This window comes from Chiloscyllium plagiosum, chromosome 19 (assembly GCF_004010195.1).
Source record: "Chiloscyllium plagiosum isolate BGI_BamShark_2017 chromosome 19, ASM401019v2, whole genome shotgun sequence".
Taxonomy (NCBI): Eukaryota; Metazoa; Chordata; class Chondrichthyes; order Orectolobiformes; family Hemiscylliidae; genus Chiloscyllium; species Chiloscyllium plagiosum.
In genome coordinates, this window is record NC_057728.1 from 63,021,564 (window position 1) to 63,036,863 (window position 15,300).

General features: G+C 40.8%; 2 protein-coding genes across 13 annotated transcripts in view; one reads left to right on the plus strand and one right to left on the minus strand.

Annotated features, from left to right (window-relative positions):
* The window catches only part of mdm2 (MDM2 proto-oncogene), a 76,549-nt gene that overhangs the window by 53,110 nt on the left and 8,139 nt on the right, over positions 1-15,300 (plus strand). For 3 of the 10 annotated variants that reach the window (XR_006314401.1, XR_006314399.1, XR_006314403.1), the window contains exon 11: positions 7,987-8,113. The exons of 3 other annotated variants lie outside the window; for them this stretch is intronic. The gene's annotated coding sequence lies outside the window, so the exon portion shown is untranslated. 4 more of the 10 variants (XR_006314402.1, XR_006314398.1, XM_043708714.1 and 1 more) reach the window with 3 other exon arrangements.
* The window catches only part of LOC122559327 (carboxypeptidase M-like), an 80,938-nt gene continuing 70,694 nt past the window's right edge, over positions 5,057-15,300 (minus strand). For all 3 annotated transcript variants that reach the window (XM_043708707.1, XM_043708708.1, XM_043708706.1), the window contains 2 exons: positions 14,695-14,843; positions 5,057-5,943 (listed from right to left, as the gene is read on the minus strand). In XM_043708707.1, coding sequence (XP_043564642.1) covers positions 5,722-5,943; positions 14,695-14,843 — 371 coding nt within the window. In that variant the 3' untranslated portion in view covers positions 5,057-5,721. The remainder of the gene's footprint in view (positions 5,944-14,694; positions 14,844-15,300) is intronic.

Consider the following 15,300-nt stretch of genomic DNA (forward strand, 5'->3'; position numbering starts at 1 on the left):
AAAATATGAGGGGCATGGATAGGATAAATAGTCAAAGTCTTTTCCCTGGGATCGGGGAGTCCAGAACTAGAGGGCATAGGTTTAGGGTGAGAGGGGAAAGATATAAAAGAGACTTAAGGGGCAACGTTTTCACACAACATTTAAGAGGCATTTGGATGGGTATATGAATAGGTAGGGTTTGGAGGGATATGGGCTGGGTGCTGGCAGGTGGGACTAGATTGGGTTGGGATATCTGGTCAGCGTGGACAGGTTGGACTGAAGGGTCTGTTTCCATTCTGTACATCTCTATCACTCTATGACTCTTATAAATATTTTGAAACAAACACAGTACAAGCCTGGGGTAAATTTGTTTTAAACCTTTTATTTCGCATACTGCTTTCTCTTTCTGGTCATTTTCTGCATGGGAATGCTCTTCATTAATTTCACTTGATTTAAGGAAAAGCTGACACAATAGTTTTTTACTATAAGTACAGAATGGTGTTGGACTGATACAAGCACAACTCTGTACATGCATTAGAAGGCCCACATAAGAGAGCTGCGATGTTGTCTGATTTGATAGCAGTGTAAGTGAACTGATACATTGATGGGTTTTACCATTGTAAAACTCGGCGTAGTTTAACTGAGCTTTATAAATACCCATTGTAGTTTCAAATATTTTTAAAATGACGTCACAACTCTTAATCTCTTCAGATTAAGAATTGCCAATAGCTCAAACAGGCCAAGAAAGATAACTTTCCTGCAGTAACTCTCCCTCCTTCCCATTTTCTTTATTTGTCCGAAGTGGAGTCACAAACTCTGTGGCCCTAATTCTTCCCATGTGATCTTTAAATTGAGTGAAAGTATTCTGGAAAGCACAGTGAATTTGAAACTTGAAGTCATTGTAAGTAATGAGAAATTTTTAAGCTAAAAATACATTGAACAGAGGCTGCAAACTTTTTTGAGTGAGAAATCTCAGACTAATTGTTGTCTTCCAATACTTACAGCAGCCAAACGTATTCCTTTACACTTTCCAGGTTTGCACTAGTTGTGAAGCTATATCTGGATTTTTTTCAAACACATAAGTACTGTTTAAATTGAAATTTAATAGTCTTTAATCCAATTATTTAATAAAATGATGGTCAGTCCAGAAAAATCTATAGCCCAACAATTGAGAATAATTGTACCCAAAAAAACCTGTCATTTTGGGCTTGATGCTCATGTGCATGAAACATTCTCTGCAAAAGATACGTATTCCTTCCGTCATTTCCAGACTTCCATCTGAGCACAGAGGAGTAAAGTTAATTTTGTTAAACTGTAAGAGCACCGGGAATTAAAAATATTGCATTGACCCTCTGTAATCAACCTGTTCAGAGCTTTTATAACACACCTCATGAGCAGACAGAACCTCAGTCTCCTGTCTCAGGGATAGGGACATTGCACCACAAGAGCTCTCACTGACCTTCTTTACATTTTCTAATCAGTTTGTTCAGAGATGTTAGTATGTACCCCTGGAGCAGGTAGAACATGAACCCAGGTCTCCTGGCTCAGAAACAAAAACAGAAGGAAAGACTGGATAGGCTGGGAATGTTTTTCAGTGGATTGTAAGAGGTTGAGGGATGACCTTATAGAGGGTTATAACATAATGAGGGATAGACTTAAGGTGAATAGCAGAATTCTTTTCCATAGGGTGGGGGATTTCAAGACTACGGGGCATATTTTTAAGGTGAGAGGAGCAAAAATTTAGAAAAGACATGAGGGGCAATTTTATTTTACACAGTTGTTTGTGTATGAAATGAACCTCCAGAGGGAGTGGCGGGACAGTTATAAAGTTTAAAACGTATTTGGATAAGAACTATTTGGAGGGATATGGGTCAAGCATAGGCAGGTGGGGCTAGTTTACTTTGTGTCTGTGTGTACTTATTGGATCAATGTGTCTGTTTATGTGCTGTGTGACTCGATGACTGTAGAAATTGTTAGAGAAACTCAGCAGGTCTGACAGCATCTGTACAGACAAAGCAGAGTCAACTTTTCAGGTCTAGTGATTCTTCTTTCTGGCACAGAGGTAGAACTCCAACACAAGAGGCCTCCCTTACCCTCTGTAAACCATAGTTTTTAATTTTTAGATCCGTTGCAGGCCTTGCTGACTGATCCATGTCTACCACACATTCCTAGTGTATACCTGCACTGTTTGCTCAGCCATTCCATAGGCTATGAGAACTAATTGGTATGAGAATGGAGTTCACCCACTAATATTCTCATTTTACATAACCAAGCAGTCACCTAAAGAGATCATCTGAAGAGAAATCTCTAGGCTACTGCAGTAGTTCACAGTCTAAGAGGAAACACTCATGTCAGCCACATCCTGAGTGTAAGTAGAAGGAAACTATTTCTCTACATGATAAAGTTCTGATGTATTGTAACATGCACTTTTAGCCTTTCTTCACACTGCAATCTCTACCATAAAGCACGAATTGCACTAAATCTTTTAAAACTTCATGGACTGTGCACCATATTGGTCTCCACATTTTCACAGACAATCATGTGACTTTGGAACTTTCTTCCCGAGAAACCAATGGAAGCCAAGACTTTGGATATTTTTAAGGCAGAGGTAGATAAATTCCAGTTTAGTAAAAGAATGAAAAGTTATCAGGGGCAAGCTAGAATGTGGATATGTGGTGATAATCAGATCAACCACAGCCTTACTAAATGGTGGAGTAGGTTCGAGGGGCCAAATGGTCTACTCCTCCATGTTCATATGTTATAGAGAAAGTGGGGAATATCCACAAAAGATGTACAAGGAGAATATCTGAACCGGGAGGATACATTATAAGGAAAAGGTGGAACAGACGGGACCTCTTTTCTCTAGAAATACAAGTCTAATAGGTTACCTCAAGGAAAAAGGTTTAATACAATAGGCATAAAGAAGTTGTTTCAAACAAGGAGTCTCAAACTGGAGATCAGAAATTCAAAATAGTTACTAATAAATTCAACAAGGAATTCAAGAGCAACCTTAAAAAATGATAAATAGTAGAACTTAGTATATTTAAGGGGAATCTACATCATTACATGAGGATGAAAGAAAGACAAGGGTATGTTGATTGAAGAAGGCTGGGAGGAAACTCTTGTGGACAATGAATGCTAGTGTAGACTACAGACGTGAATAGATTTGAGTCCATTATCTAAGAAAAGATAGGGTGGCATTGGAGGGAATCCAGAAAAGCTTCACTAGGCTGATCCTGGGGTTGGACGGAGTGTCTAATGAGGAGAGGTTGAGTAGTTTGGGCCTGTACTCATTGGAGTTAAGGAAAATTAAGAGGTGACCTTATTGAAACATGCAAGATTCTTTGGGGTTTGACAGCGATAGAGATGCTGTTTCTCCTTTTGGGAGAGTCTAGGACCAGACATTGTAGGCTTTTATTCCCACTCTCCGTGGTTCATTGGGTTTACTCTGAATATCAGTAACACAGGGCATTTCTAACAATGAGATCTACCCAATATTCTTTATTAAAGCAAGGTACATGGCAAAAATACTCCAAAGGTCTTACCCATACAATGCTTACAATCACATTTATATGGACTTGACAGAGGATCAGACCAGGAATAGATGATCATCCTGCTCTATCCTCTCCCCCAGCACTGATCATATGACTTTCTGAGCTAGTTTCTTAATACACTTCTTCATTACAAATTCGGCTGTGTATTCAAACTTTGTCACTATCCAGACTCCAGTCAATGATCAGTTTGACCACTGACAAACATCACAAATACGTCATTTTCCACAGCTGGTTCAATCAATTGATTTGATTAGATTTATTATTATCACATATATCAAAGTATAGTGAAAAGTTTTGTTGTGTGTGCAGTATGGCAGATCACACCATACAAAGACGCAAAGAACATAGGGTGATGGAACAGAGCAAGGAACACAAAGTTACAGCTGCAGAGAAGGTGCACAGAAGACAAGATCAACATTAATCTAGTTCTCAAAATTCAAATCTAGAGTGTCCTGGAAAAGCACAGCAGGTCAGGCAGCATCTGAGGAGCAGGAAAATCAACGATTTGGACAAAAGCTTAGGGCTTATGCCCGAAACGTCAATTTTTCTGCTCCTCAGATGCTGCCTGACCTGCTGTGCTTTTCCAGCACCACTCTGATCTAGACTCTGATTTTGAGCAACTGCAGTACTCACTTTTGCCTAGTTGAATTTTCAGAAGTCTGTTGAGAAGTCTAATAACAGCGGCAAAGAAGCTGTTCTTGAATCTGTTGGTACATGTGGTTAAGCTTTTGTATCTTCTGCCTGATGGAAGAGGTTGGAAGAGATTATAACCGGGGTGGGAGGAGTTTTTGATGATGCTGGCTGCCTTTCCAAGGCAATGAGAGGTGTAGATGGAGTCAGTGGATGGGAGGTTGGTTTGTGTGATTGTCTGGGCTGTGTTCACTACTCTCTGTAATTTCTTACAATCCTGGGCAGAGCAGTTACTGTACCAAGCTGTGATGCATCCAGATAGAATGCTTTCTATGGTGCACCTGGAAAAGTTGGTAGAGTCCTCATGGACATGCCCAAAGTTCCTTTACCTCCTGAGGAAGAAGAGGCGTTGTTGTGCTTAACTCCTTAGATTTCTCTGGTTTCTCCTTTCCAGCAGTGTCTATTTCAAACAAGCCTTTCCAAGACACTGTGACAGTTCACTCCCAGTACAGAATTTAAAATCTAAACACACACATTCTTTCAGCAAACACAATGACCTTTCTAATCATTAGATCATCATCAGGGTTCATATATTTTTACCTTCTCATTTAATTTCAACTAACCCAGCAAAGTTTAGTTTAATATCTATAAGGTACAATCTCAGAATAAACGTTACCCTTTGAAGACAGAGGATGAGTAATTTTTTCTCTTAGAGGGTGGAGAACCTGTGGATATACTGACCATAGAGTGCTGTCGAGGCTGGGTCATTAGTACATTCAAGGCTGAGATAGATTTTTAATCAGAAAGATGAATTAATGGTTATGTGGAAAAGGCAGGAGCGTGGAGTTGAGAGTTATCAGATCAGCCATGATCTCATTGAATGGCGGGAACAGACTTAATGTACTGAATGGCCAACTTCTGCTTCTATATCTTGTAGTTGTGCCAAATGGCCTGTTTCTGTGCTATAGATTCAAAGTAAATCCTGTGTAAACCAATGTAAACTCTTCAATATTTTAATACAGTTGGTAAAATGCTTCATGGTAAAATAAACTCTTAACATAATAGTCCAGTGTTAAATATAAAACATGCCCAAATTCAACAAAGCACCTCAGCCATGACTTCAAACATTAAGTGGTAAAGTTTACAAATATATGTTAGAATAACATATGGTTGAAAGACCAACATCTGCTTTTGTTTTTTATGTTCCACGTTGTGAAACATATCAAATCAGATACATGTAAGAACTGCTACGAGTGTTGATTGTCTTTATCTTTTATAATACTGGTAACTTGGGTTAAGGTGCTGAGAACTCCCCCAGTATCAGGATTTCACAATGCAATCGAAAGGTCATTAACATGATAAATCTGTGACAATACTTACAATTCCAGAACTTCAATCTTTTAGATTAAAGTTGATTTTACCACTATTTCAAAATAAACATTCAAAAGTCATCAGTTCTGATTTGGTTTGATTGTCACGCTAAGTCTCACCAGATTTGTTTGCAACAGGATTTGGCTGTAGGTTATACTTATAGCATCAAAACATCTCTCTCCATTATTTAACAAATTAAAACGGAGAACATCACAATTAAGAGCAACAAAATTACGTTTTGCTGTAATCCGCTTGCAGTGCCAAAGTCTTGTTGTAGAGCAACATTCGAAGATGACGAGCCATTGGCTGTAATGTTGAAGTGAAAGTCAAAGACCATTGCAGAGAAATTTTGCAGGTTATTCAAAACCTGCAACTCAGTTATATTTGATCCACCTCCTGGCACAGTAACCTTGAAGATAAAAAGTTACAAGATTCAGTTTGTTAGATTTCTATTGTATCACTATCAACAACAAGATATTTTCCTTTGAGATCGAGTAAATTACTCAACACACAATTTAGAACAGTTTCAACAACTGAATCTGAAAGGTTAGTGCCTTTTGTGGGGTAATTTCTATGGTTTGATTTTAGGAACATATAATTAATGAAAGAATCAAAACAGGATGGGAGAGTAAATTATAGTTTTGTATAAAACATAGAACTTTGCTTATATTAACAAATCTTCTGATTTCTGGATTAATGTTTGAAAAATATGTGTATTTTATCATGGTTCCTGGCTTTCTATTACTCACAATATCTGTTAAGACGAGTAGCCTATTTTACAGGAAACGCATGCAGGTGGAGCAGGTGATGAAGAACACAATAGCATGTGGGCCTTCATTGTGAGAGGATTTGAGTACAGGAGTAAAGTTGTCTTGCTGCAATTATTTGGATGGTGTTAGATTGAGAAAAGGGGAAGGTGCATTGAGATCTGAGTATCTTTTGTACACTAGTTGCTGGAAGTAAGCATGTCAGCAATGAAGAAGGCAAGTAGTATCGTGGCCTTCATAATTTATTGACCTGGGGTGGACAAGGTCAGAAGTCAGGTAACGCCAGGTTATTGTCCAACAGGTTTATTTGAAATCACAAGCTTTAAGAGCATTGTTCCTTTGTCAGGTGAAGTGAGATGAAGAGTATGATCTTTTGATCTCTCTGCCCATTAATTCTGTGCTTCTCTCTCATTTCACTTAACAAAGGGGCAATGCTTTGAAAGCTTGTGATTTCAAATAAAACTGTTGGACAATAACCTGGTGTCATCAGACTTCTGACTTTGGCCTTCATAGCAAGAGGCTTCAAGTCCAGGAGAAAGGATATCTTGCTGCAGTTGTACAGGGCCTTGGTGAGACCACATTTGGAGTGTTGTATGCAGTTTAGGTCTCCTTATTTGAGGAAGAATGTTCTGGTTATGGAGGGAGTGCTCAAAAGTTTACCCCAGACTGATTCCTGGATTGGCAGGACTGATGTAGGAAGAGACACCAGATGAGTTAGAGCTATATTCACTGGAGTTTAGAAGAATGAGAGAGGATCTCATAGAAACCTATAAAATTCTAACACACGAGATACACGAGGGATTGATGTTTTCAATGACTGGAAGTCCTGAACCAGGGATCACAGGGATACTGAAATTTCTTCATCCAGAGAGTGGTGAGCCCATGTCGAACATTGAGTGTAGACATTTGACCCTTGCTTGAATATCTTTGTTGATTCTTAATTTCTCTACCTTTTTTTTTTCTTGAGGATCATAGAATCATACAGAACAAAAAGAGACCATTCAATCCATTTTGTCTGTACTGGCTCCTGAAAAAGCTACCCAGTCAGTCCCATTGTCCAGCCCTATCTCCATAGCCCTCTAAATTTATTACTTCCAAATATATATTCTCTTTTGAAACCTTCCATGAAAACTGCCTCCACCATTCTCCCAAGCAGTATATTCCAAATCCTAACAACTCTCTAAATAAGGGAGTTTCTCCCCTCGCTCCTAGCTCTCTTGTTGACAATCTTGAAATTGTAAGCTTTAGTTACTGACATACCAACTAGTAGAAATAGAATATTTTTTTTACCCTGTCAAAATCGTTCATAATTTTGAACACCCAGTAAGGTAATCTCTTAGGTTAGGATATCTGGTTCGCATGGATGAGTCGGACTGAATGGTCTGTTCCCTTGCTGTATATCTCTACAACGCTTAAGAGTCACCAGGCTCGAAACGTTAACCCTGCCTTCTTCCCACTGATACTTCCAGACCTGCTGAGTTTTGGCGGCAATTGCTGGTTTTGTTTCAGAATCTCCAGTATGCCCTTGTTTTATTTTATCACCTCTTAAACATCTATGCTAATTTTTTCAGCGGTTGTTCGAATGGGAAGAGCGACATCACGGTCCAGAGGCCTGACAGGAAAATAAATTTTAAAAGATATAAAAGCTTTCCTTGGGAATTCAGCATTCTTCATTTTCTCAGCAGCAGTTGGAGTGGGAGGAGCGACAGCGAAGACCAGAGGTCCGACAGGAAGGAAAGTTTTAAAAGATATAAAAGCTTACCTCATGTACAGGTAGCGCTCACTGAGCAAGAGTGAACACGGGACTGCTGGGTAAGTGAGGCTTAATATTTGGGTGGTTGCTTTACTCAAACCACTACTCGGATAGTGTATCCCACCCATCCTTCTCCTCTAACCAAAAAAAAAGATTCTATGCGTCAGTTTAGTAAGGCCACTAGTTTATTTTTTTTTAAGTTTTTCAGTAGTCTCATTGGGAATTTAGAATAGTGGGAATGGAGGTTAGGGCAGTTGAATATTCCTCCTGGAGAATGTGGGAGCTAAGGATCACTGGTTGTGTCTCCTGACTGTATCTGTGGGAAGTGCACCCAACTCCAGCTCCTCAAAACAGTGTTAGGGAACTGGAGCTGGATAAACTCTGGATCATTCAGGGGGTGGAGGGGGTTATTCAAAAAAGTTACAGGGAGATAGTCACACCTCAAGTAAAAGAAGAAGGTAGATGGGTTACCGTCAGGGGGCGGAAAGGGAACCGCCAGGCAGTGATCCCCTGTGGCCATTCCCCTCAACAACAAGTATACTATTTTGGATGCTATTTTGGTTGGACGACTTACTGGGGTAATCAATGGGGCACAGGTCTGTCCCTGTTGCTCAGAAGGGAAGGGGGAAGAGGAGCAAAGCATTAGTCATTGGTACTCCATAGTTAGGGGGACAGATAGGAGGTTCTGGGGGAACAAGAAAGACTCACGGTTGGTATGTTGCCACCCTGGTGTGATGTCTCTGATCGTGTTTTGGGGATCCTTGTGGGGGAGGGGGAGCAGCCCCAAGTCATGATCTACATAGGCACCAATGACATAGGTAGGAAAAGGGATGTGGATTGAAGGCAGAAATTCAGGGAGCTAGGGTGGAAGTTTACAGCTAGAACAAAAAGAGTTGTTACCTCTGGTTTGTTGCCCATGCCACATGCTAACGAAGTGAGGAATAGGGAGAGAGAGGAGTTGAACACATGGCTACAGGAATGGTGCAGGAGGGAGGGTTTTGAATTCCTGGATAATTAGAGCTCTTTCTGGGATAGGTGGGACCTCTACAAACAGGATGGTCTTCACCTGAACCCCAATGTCCTTGCGGAGGCGGGGGGGGTTGGTTGCTGGTGAAATTTGCTAATGCTCTTCAGGTGGGTTTAAACTAATTCAGCGGGGGGGGATGGGAACTGTAGTTGGAGTTCAAGTATACAGGTGGTTGAGAGTAGTGAAGTCAGAACTAAGACTTCAAGATCGTAAGAAGGCACCGGTAAGCAAGAGGTTGGTCTGAAGTGTGTCTACTTCAACACCAGGAGCATATGGAATAAGGTGGGTGAACCTGCAGCATGGGTTGGTATCTACGATTTTGTGGTCATTTCAGAGACATGGATAGAGCAGGGACAGGAATGATTATTGCAGGTTCCGGTGTTTAGATGTTTCAGTAAGAACAGAGAAAATGGTAAAAGAGCGGGTAGTGTGGCATTGTTAGTCAACGACAGTGTTATGGTTGCGGAAAGGACGTTGGAGGACTCGTCTACTGAGGTAGTATGAGCTGAGATTAGAAACAAGAAAGGAGAGGTCACCCTGTTAGGAGGTTTCTATAGGCTTCCAAATAGTTCCAGAGATGTTGAGGATCAGAGAGCAAAGATGATCCTCGATAGGAGCGGGAGTGACAGGGTAGTTGTTATGGGGACTTCAAACTTTCCAAATATTGACTGGGAATACCACAATTCAAGTACTTTAGATGGATCAGATTTTGTCCAATGCGTGCAGGAGGGTTTTCTGACACACTATGTAGTTAGGCCAACAAGGGGTGAGGCCATAATGGATTTTATACTGGGTAATGAACCTGGCCAGGTGTTAGATTTGGAGGTAGGTGAGCACTTTGGTGATAGTGACCACAATTCAGTTATGTTTACTTTAACGATGGAAAGGGATAAGTATACACTGGAGGGCAAGAGCTACAGCTGGGGGAAAGGCAATTATGATGCAATTAGACAAGTTTTAGGATGCATAGGATGGGGAAGGAAACTGCAGGGGATGGGCACAATTGAAATATGGAGCTTATTCAAAGACCAGCTACTGCATGTCTTTGATAAGCATGTACTTGTCAGGCAGGGAGGAAGTTGTCGTGTGCGGGAGCCGTGGTTTACTAAGGAAGTTGAATCTCTTGTCAAGAGGAAGAAGACGGCTGATGTTAGGATGAGATGTGATGGCTCAGTTAGGGCGATTGAAAGTTCCAAGTTAGCCAGAAAAGACCTAAAAGAGAGAGCTAAGAGGAGCGGGGAGGGAACATGAGAAGTCTTGGCGGATAGGATCAAGGAAAACCTTAAGGCTTTTTACAGGTGACTGAGTTTTGCAAAGATTTGTAGCTCAGGTTGAGGTTCTGGATGTAGGTTTGCTCGCTGAGCTGGAAGGTTCATTTTCAGTTTCATCACCATACTAGGTAATATCTTCAGTGAGTCTCCAGGTGAAGCTTCATCCAGAGGGTCACTGATGATACCCAGTATGGTGAAGAAATGTCTGAAAACAAACCTTCCAGTTCAGCGAGCAAACTTGCATCCAGCTTTTTAATAGGTATATCAGGAATAAAAGAATGACTAGAGTAAGATTAGGGCCAAAACAATGACTGCAGATGCTGGAAAAGCACAGCAGTGCAGGCAGCATCCGAGGAGCAGTAAAATTGACGTTTCGGGCAAAAGCCCTTCATCAGGAATAAAGGCAGAGTGCCTGAAGCGTGGAGAGATAAAAGAGGAGGGTGGGGGTGGGGAGAAAGTAGCATAGAGTACAATAGGTGAGTGGGGAGGGGATGAAGGTGATAGGCCAGGGAGGAGGGCAGAGCGCAGAGCGGATAGGTGGAAAAGAAGATATCTTCTTTTGATGTTCATGGTCTACAGGAATAATGCCAGAAGACTGGAGGATAGCAAATGTTGTTCCCTTGTTCAAGGAGTAGAGACAATCCTGGAAGTTATAGACCTGTGAGCCTTACTTGGGTTGTAGGTAAAGTGTTGGAAAGGGTTATAAGAAATAGGAATTATAACCTTCTTGAGAGGAATAAGTTGATTAGGGATAGTTAACACGGTTTTCTAAAGGGTAGATCATACCTCACAAACCTTATTGAACTCTTTGAGAAGGTGACCAAACAGGTGGATGAAGGTAAAGCAGTTGATGTGGTATATCTGGATTTCAGTAAGGTGTTTGATAAGATTCCCCACGGTAGACTATTGTACAAAATACGGAGGTATGGGATTAAGGGTGATTTAGCGGTTTGGATCAGAAATTGGTCAGCTTAAAGAAGACAGAGAGTTGATGGTAAATATTCATCAGTTATCAGTGGTGTGCCGCTAGAGTCTCTGTTTTGGGTCCACTGTTGTTTGTCTTTTTTATAAATGACCTGGTTGAAAGCATAGAAGGATGGGTTAGTAAATTTGCAGATGACACTAAGGTCGGTGGAGGTGTGGATAGTGAAGAAGGATGTTGTAGGTTACAGAGAGACATGGGTAAGCTGCACAGCTGGGCTGAGATTTGGCAAATGGAGTTTAATGTGGAAAAGTATGAGGTGATTCACTTTAGAAGGAATGCAGAGTACTGAGCTAATGGTAAGGTTCTTGGTAGAGTAGATGAGCAGAGAGATCTCAGTTTCCAGGTACATAGATCCTGGAAAGTCGCCACCCAGGTTGATAGGGTTGTTGAGAGGGCATATGGTGTTTTAGCTTTTATTGGTAGAGGGATCGAGTTTCGGAACCATGAGATCATGTTGCAGCTGTACAAAACTCTGATGCTGCCACATTTGGAGTATTGCTTACAGTTCTGGTCACCACATTATTGGAAGTATGTGGAAGCTCTGGAAAGGGTTCAGAGGAGATTTACTAGGATGTTGCCTGGTATGACAGGAAGGTCTTATGAGGAAAGGCTGAGGGACTTGAGGCTGTTTTTGTTACAGAGAAGAAGGTTGAGAGATGACTTAATTGAGACATATAAAATAATCAGAGGGTAGATAGGGTGGATAGTGAGAGCCTTTTTCCTCAGATGGTGATGACTAGCACAAAGGGTCATAGCTTTAAATTGAGGAGTGATAGATATAGGACAGATGTCAGAGGTAGTTTCTTTACTTAGAGAGCAGTAGGGGCATGGATGCACTGCCTGCAACAGTAGCAGACTTGCCAACTTTAAGGGCATTTAAATAGTCATTGGATAGGCATATGGATGTGAATGGAATACTGTAGGTTAGATGGGCTTCAGATTGGTTCCATAGGTTGGCGCAACATTGAGGGCCGAAGGGTCTGTACTACGCTGCAATGTTCTATGTTCTATGTTCTAAATGTTCCAATTTCTCCAAAAACTTACCTTGCATCTAAAATCCCTCATTTCTGGTATTCATCCAGTAAATCTCCTTTGCATTCTGTCCAGGGCTTTAATATCCTGCCTTAAAAAAGGACCTCAGAACTGAACACAATACTCCAAATGTTATCTGACCAATGATTTACAGATGACAATGATTATTTGATGTGTGGGGCCATGGAGAAGGGAGCTTGTAGTGTTTTGATGGTGCACACAAGCGAAAGATGACATTGTGGACCAATCAATTGTTTTATTCCCTGTTTCTCTATATACAAATCTGCAGAAATCACATCAAAGTGTCCAACAACATTAAAGGGCTGAAACGCACAAATCAAGTCTTTTTATTCAGATTATGACTGCGCATGTGTTTGTGTTTGGTATATTGAAAGAGTGCACACGATAGTTCTTTTGGGAGCTGGTACAGACACAGCTGGCTGACTGGCTTCCTTCTGCACTGTAAAATTCTATGATAATCCTCAACAGTGAGTACACACACACTGGGAAGATGAAGGCAGAGTGACATTATTGCTGGACTGTTAATCCAGAGATCCAGGTCATGTCCTGAGGAGACAGGTTCAAATCCCATGATAAATGGTGAAATTCAAATTTAATAGAAGTCTGGAATTAGGAGTCTAATGGTGACCATGAATCCATCGTCTATTGTCAGGAAAAATCCATCTGGTTCACTAATGTCCTTTAGGGAAAGAAACTGCCACCCTCTCCTGGTTTGGCCTACACATGATTCCACAGTAATGTGGCTGGCTCCTAACAGTAAACTGGGCATTTGGGGATGGGCAATAAATGGAGGCCTAGCCCAGATCCCATGATAAAATATAAAAAAAACTCCAGCTGGAATGTTTTGTTCAAATTGCAATCAGGCAATCATACTTTATTTGAACTGAGTGTTGAAAATTAGTGGTTAAAATATAGAGTCATAGACTTGCATGGCAAGGAAGCTGATCCTTCAGTCCAACTTGTCCATGCCAACCAGATATTCTTGAATCCTAGAAAGCCTACAGTTTGGACCAGGCCATTTGGCCCAACAAGTACACACCAATATTCTAAATTAATCTAGTCTCATTTGCCAGCATTGGCCTATAAGCCAAATTCTTCCTATTCATATACCCATCCAAATGCCTTTTAAATGTTGTAATTGTCCCAGCCTTCACCACTTCCTCTGGCAGCTCATTCCATACATACACCACCCATTGCGTGACAAAGTTGCCCTTAGGTCCCTTTTAAATCTTTTCCCTCCCACCTTAAACCTATGCCCTCTAGTTCTGGACTCTGCAACATCAGGAAAAAGACCATGGCTTTTAATCCCATCCATAATTTTGTAAACCTCTATAAGGTCACCCCTCAGCCTCCAATGCTCCAGGGAGAACAGCCCCAGCCTATTCAACTCTCCCTGTAGCTCAAATCCTCCAACCCTGGCAACATCCTTGTAAATCATTTCTGAACCCTTTCAAGTTTCACAACATCCTTCCTATAGCAAGGAGACCAGAACTGCACACATTATTCCAAAAGTGGCCTAACCAATGTCCTGTACAGCCGCAACATGACCTCCCAACTCCTATTCTCCAAGCATTGACCAATAAGGGCAAGCATACCAAATACCTTCTTCACTATCCTGTCAACCTGTGACTACAATTAATCTCAAGATCTTCATCTTGAAGAATGTTTCAATATAAAGTGCTGCAAGGTGAGTGCATGTAAATGTTTTCCAGAAACAAAATATTGTAGATCGCTCACGCTCGGCTCACTGGAAGCTAATTCTTTGAGTGAATGGAACAGACTTTGTTAGCCTAATTTCTTCAAATGGAAATTCAATGACAAAGAAATGACAGTTTCAAAGACTCAGTCAGAGCATAATAGACTAAAGAGTCTCATATGTTGCAGATTTCTACACAAAGGTCTTCAGATCTTTCAATTTTGTTTTAAAAGACTTGGGACTTAACCAAGATGTTTTTTAAAAGCTGCTTGAAGATTTTCTGAGATCCTTATGCCACTTCATCTTGACTTTTACATGAAACCACTCACTGAACACCAGTGATATAGGTCATTCTACCTTGCTTGCAGGTATGTTCAGTTTATATATAGATACTTTTTAAAATCTAAAGGCTACAGTACAAAGTTAGTGCTGAATCTTGGAGTAAATGCTGTATTGCCCAGCTGAGCCCATTACCTGTTGAGTGACAACTCATCTTTACAGAAAGAAGGATTGAACGGTCTGCCTGTCTGCATTAATTATAAATACAACAAAATACTGCAAGGTAGATGTGACTAGGCACAAGAGTCATTCATATAAATTGAGCTTACATTCACAGTATATAATCCAGGTAACAGGAGTCTGTAATATTCACCCCATTCATTAGTTCGAAAAGGGTATTTGTTTTTTCTGCCTTGAATCTCTACTTTTGCATTTTTTATGGGAGTACCATTTACGTTCAGGACTTGTCCTTTTATACCTGCATAAACAAAAATGATATTAAATAATTATAAAACAGCCCTAAGTGTCAATTCAAGGAGTTTCATGGAGAGTTTCTATGTGAGAGAACTCTGCTGCTCACATTATTATGTATACACTACACACTGAGGGCATGTGTAAGGAAAAGCCCTTTGACCCAATTAAGTCTGCACCAACAAAAAGTATTCTCATCCTATTTTCAGACATTTGGCCCTGTAGTGATTAGAACCAGGTGGACCTTGTTAACTACGATTACTTTGATAACCCCAATCAGAAAAGCCTTGGATGACTAATATTACTAGGAGATTAGAATCTCCTCAGTTGAGAACTGATTCCGAACTGGCTGATCACAGTCAGTGTTCTGTGCGCTAGCAAATAACGAGTGACTTGGTGACAGGACACTGGCCTCTGTGCATTTATTTCACCAATGCTGTCATGTCAGGTGCATCTGCAGGAGA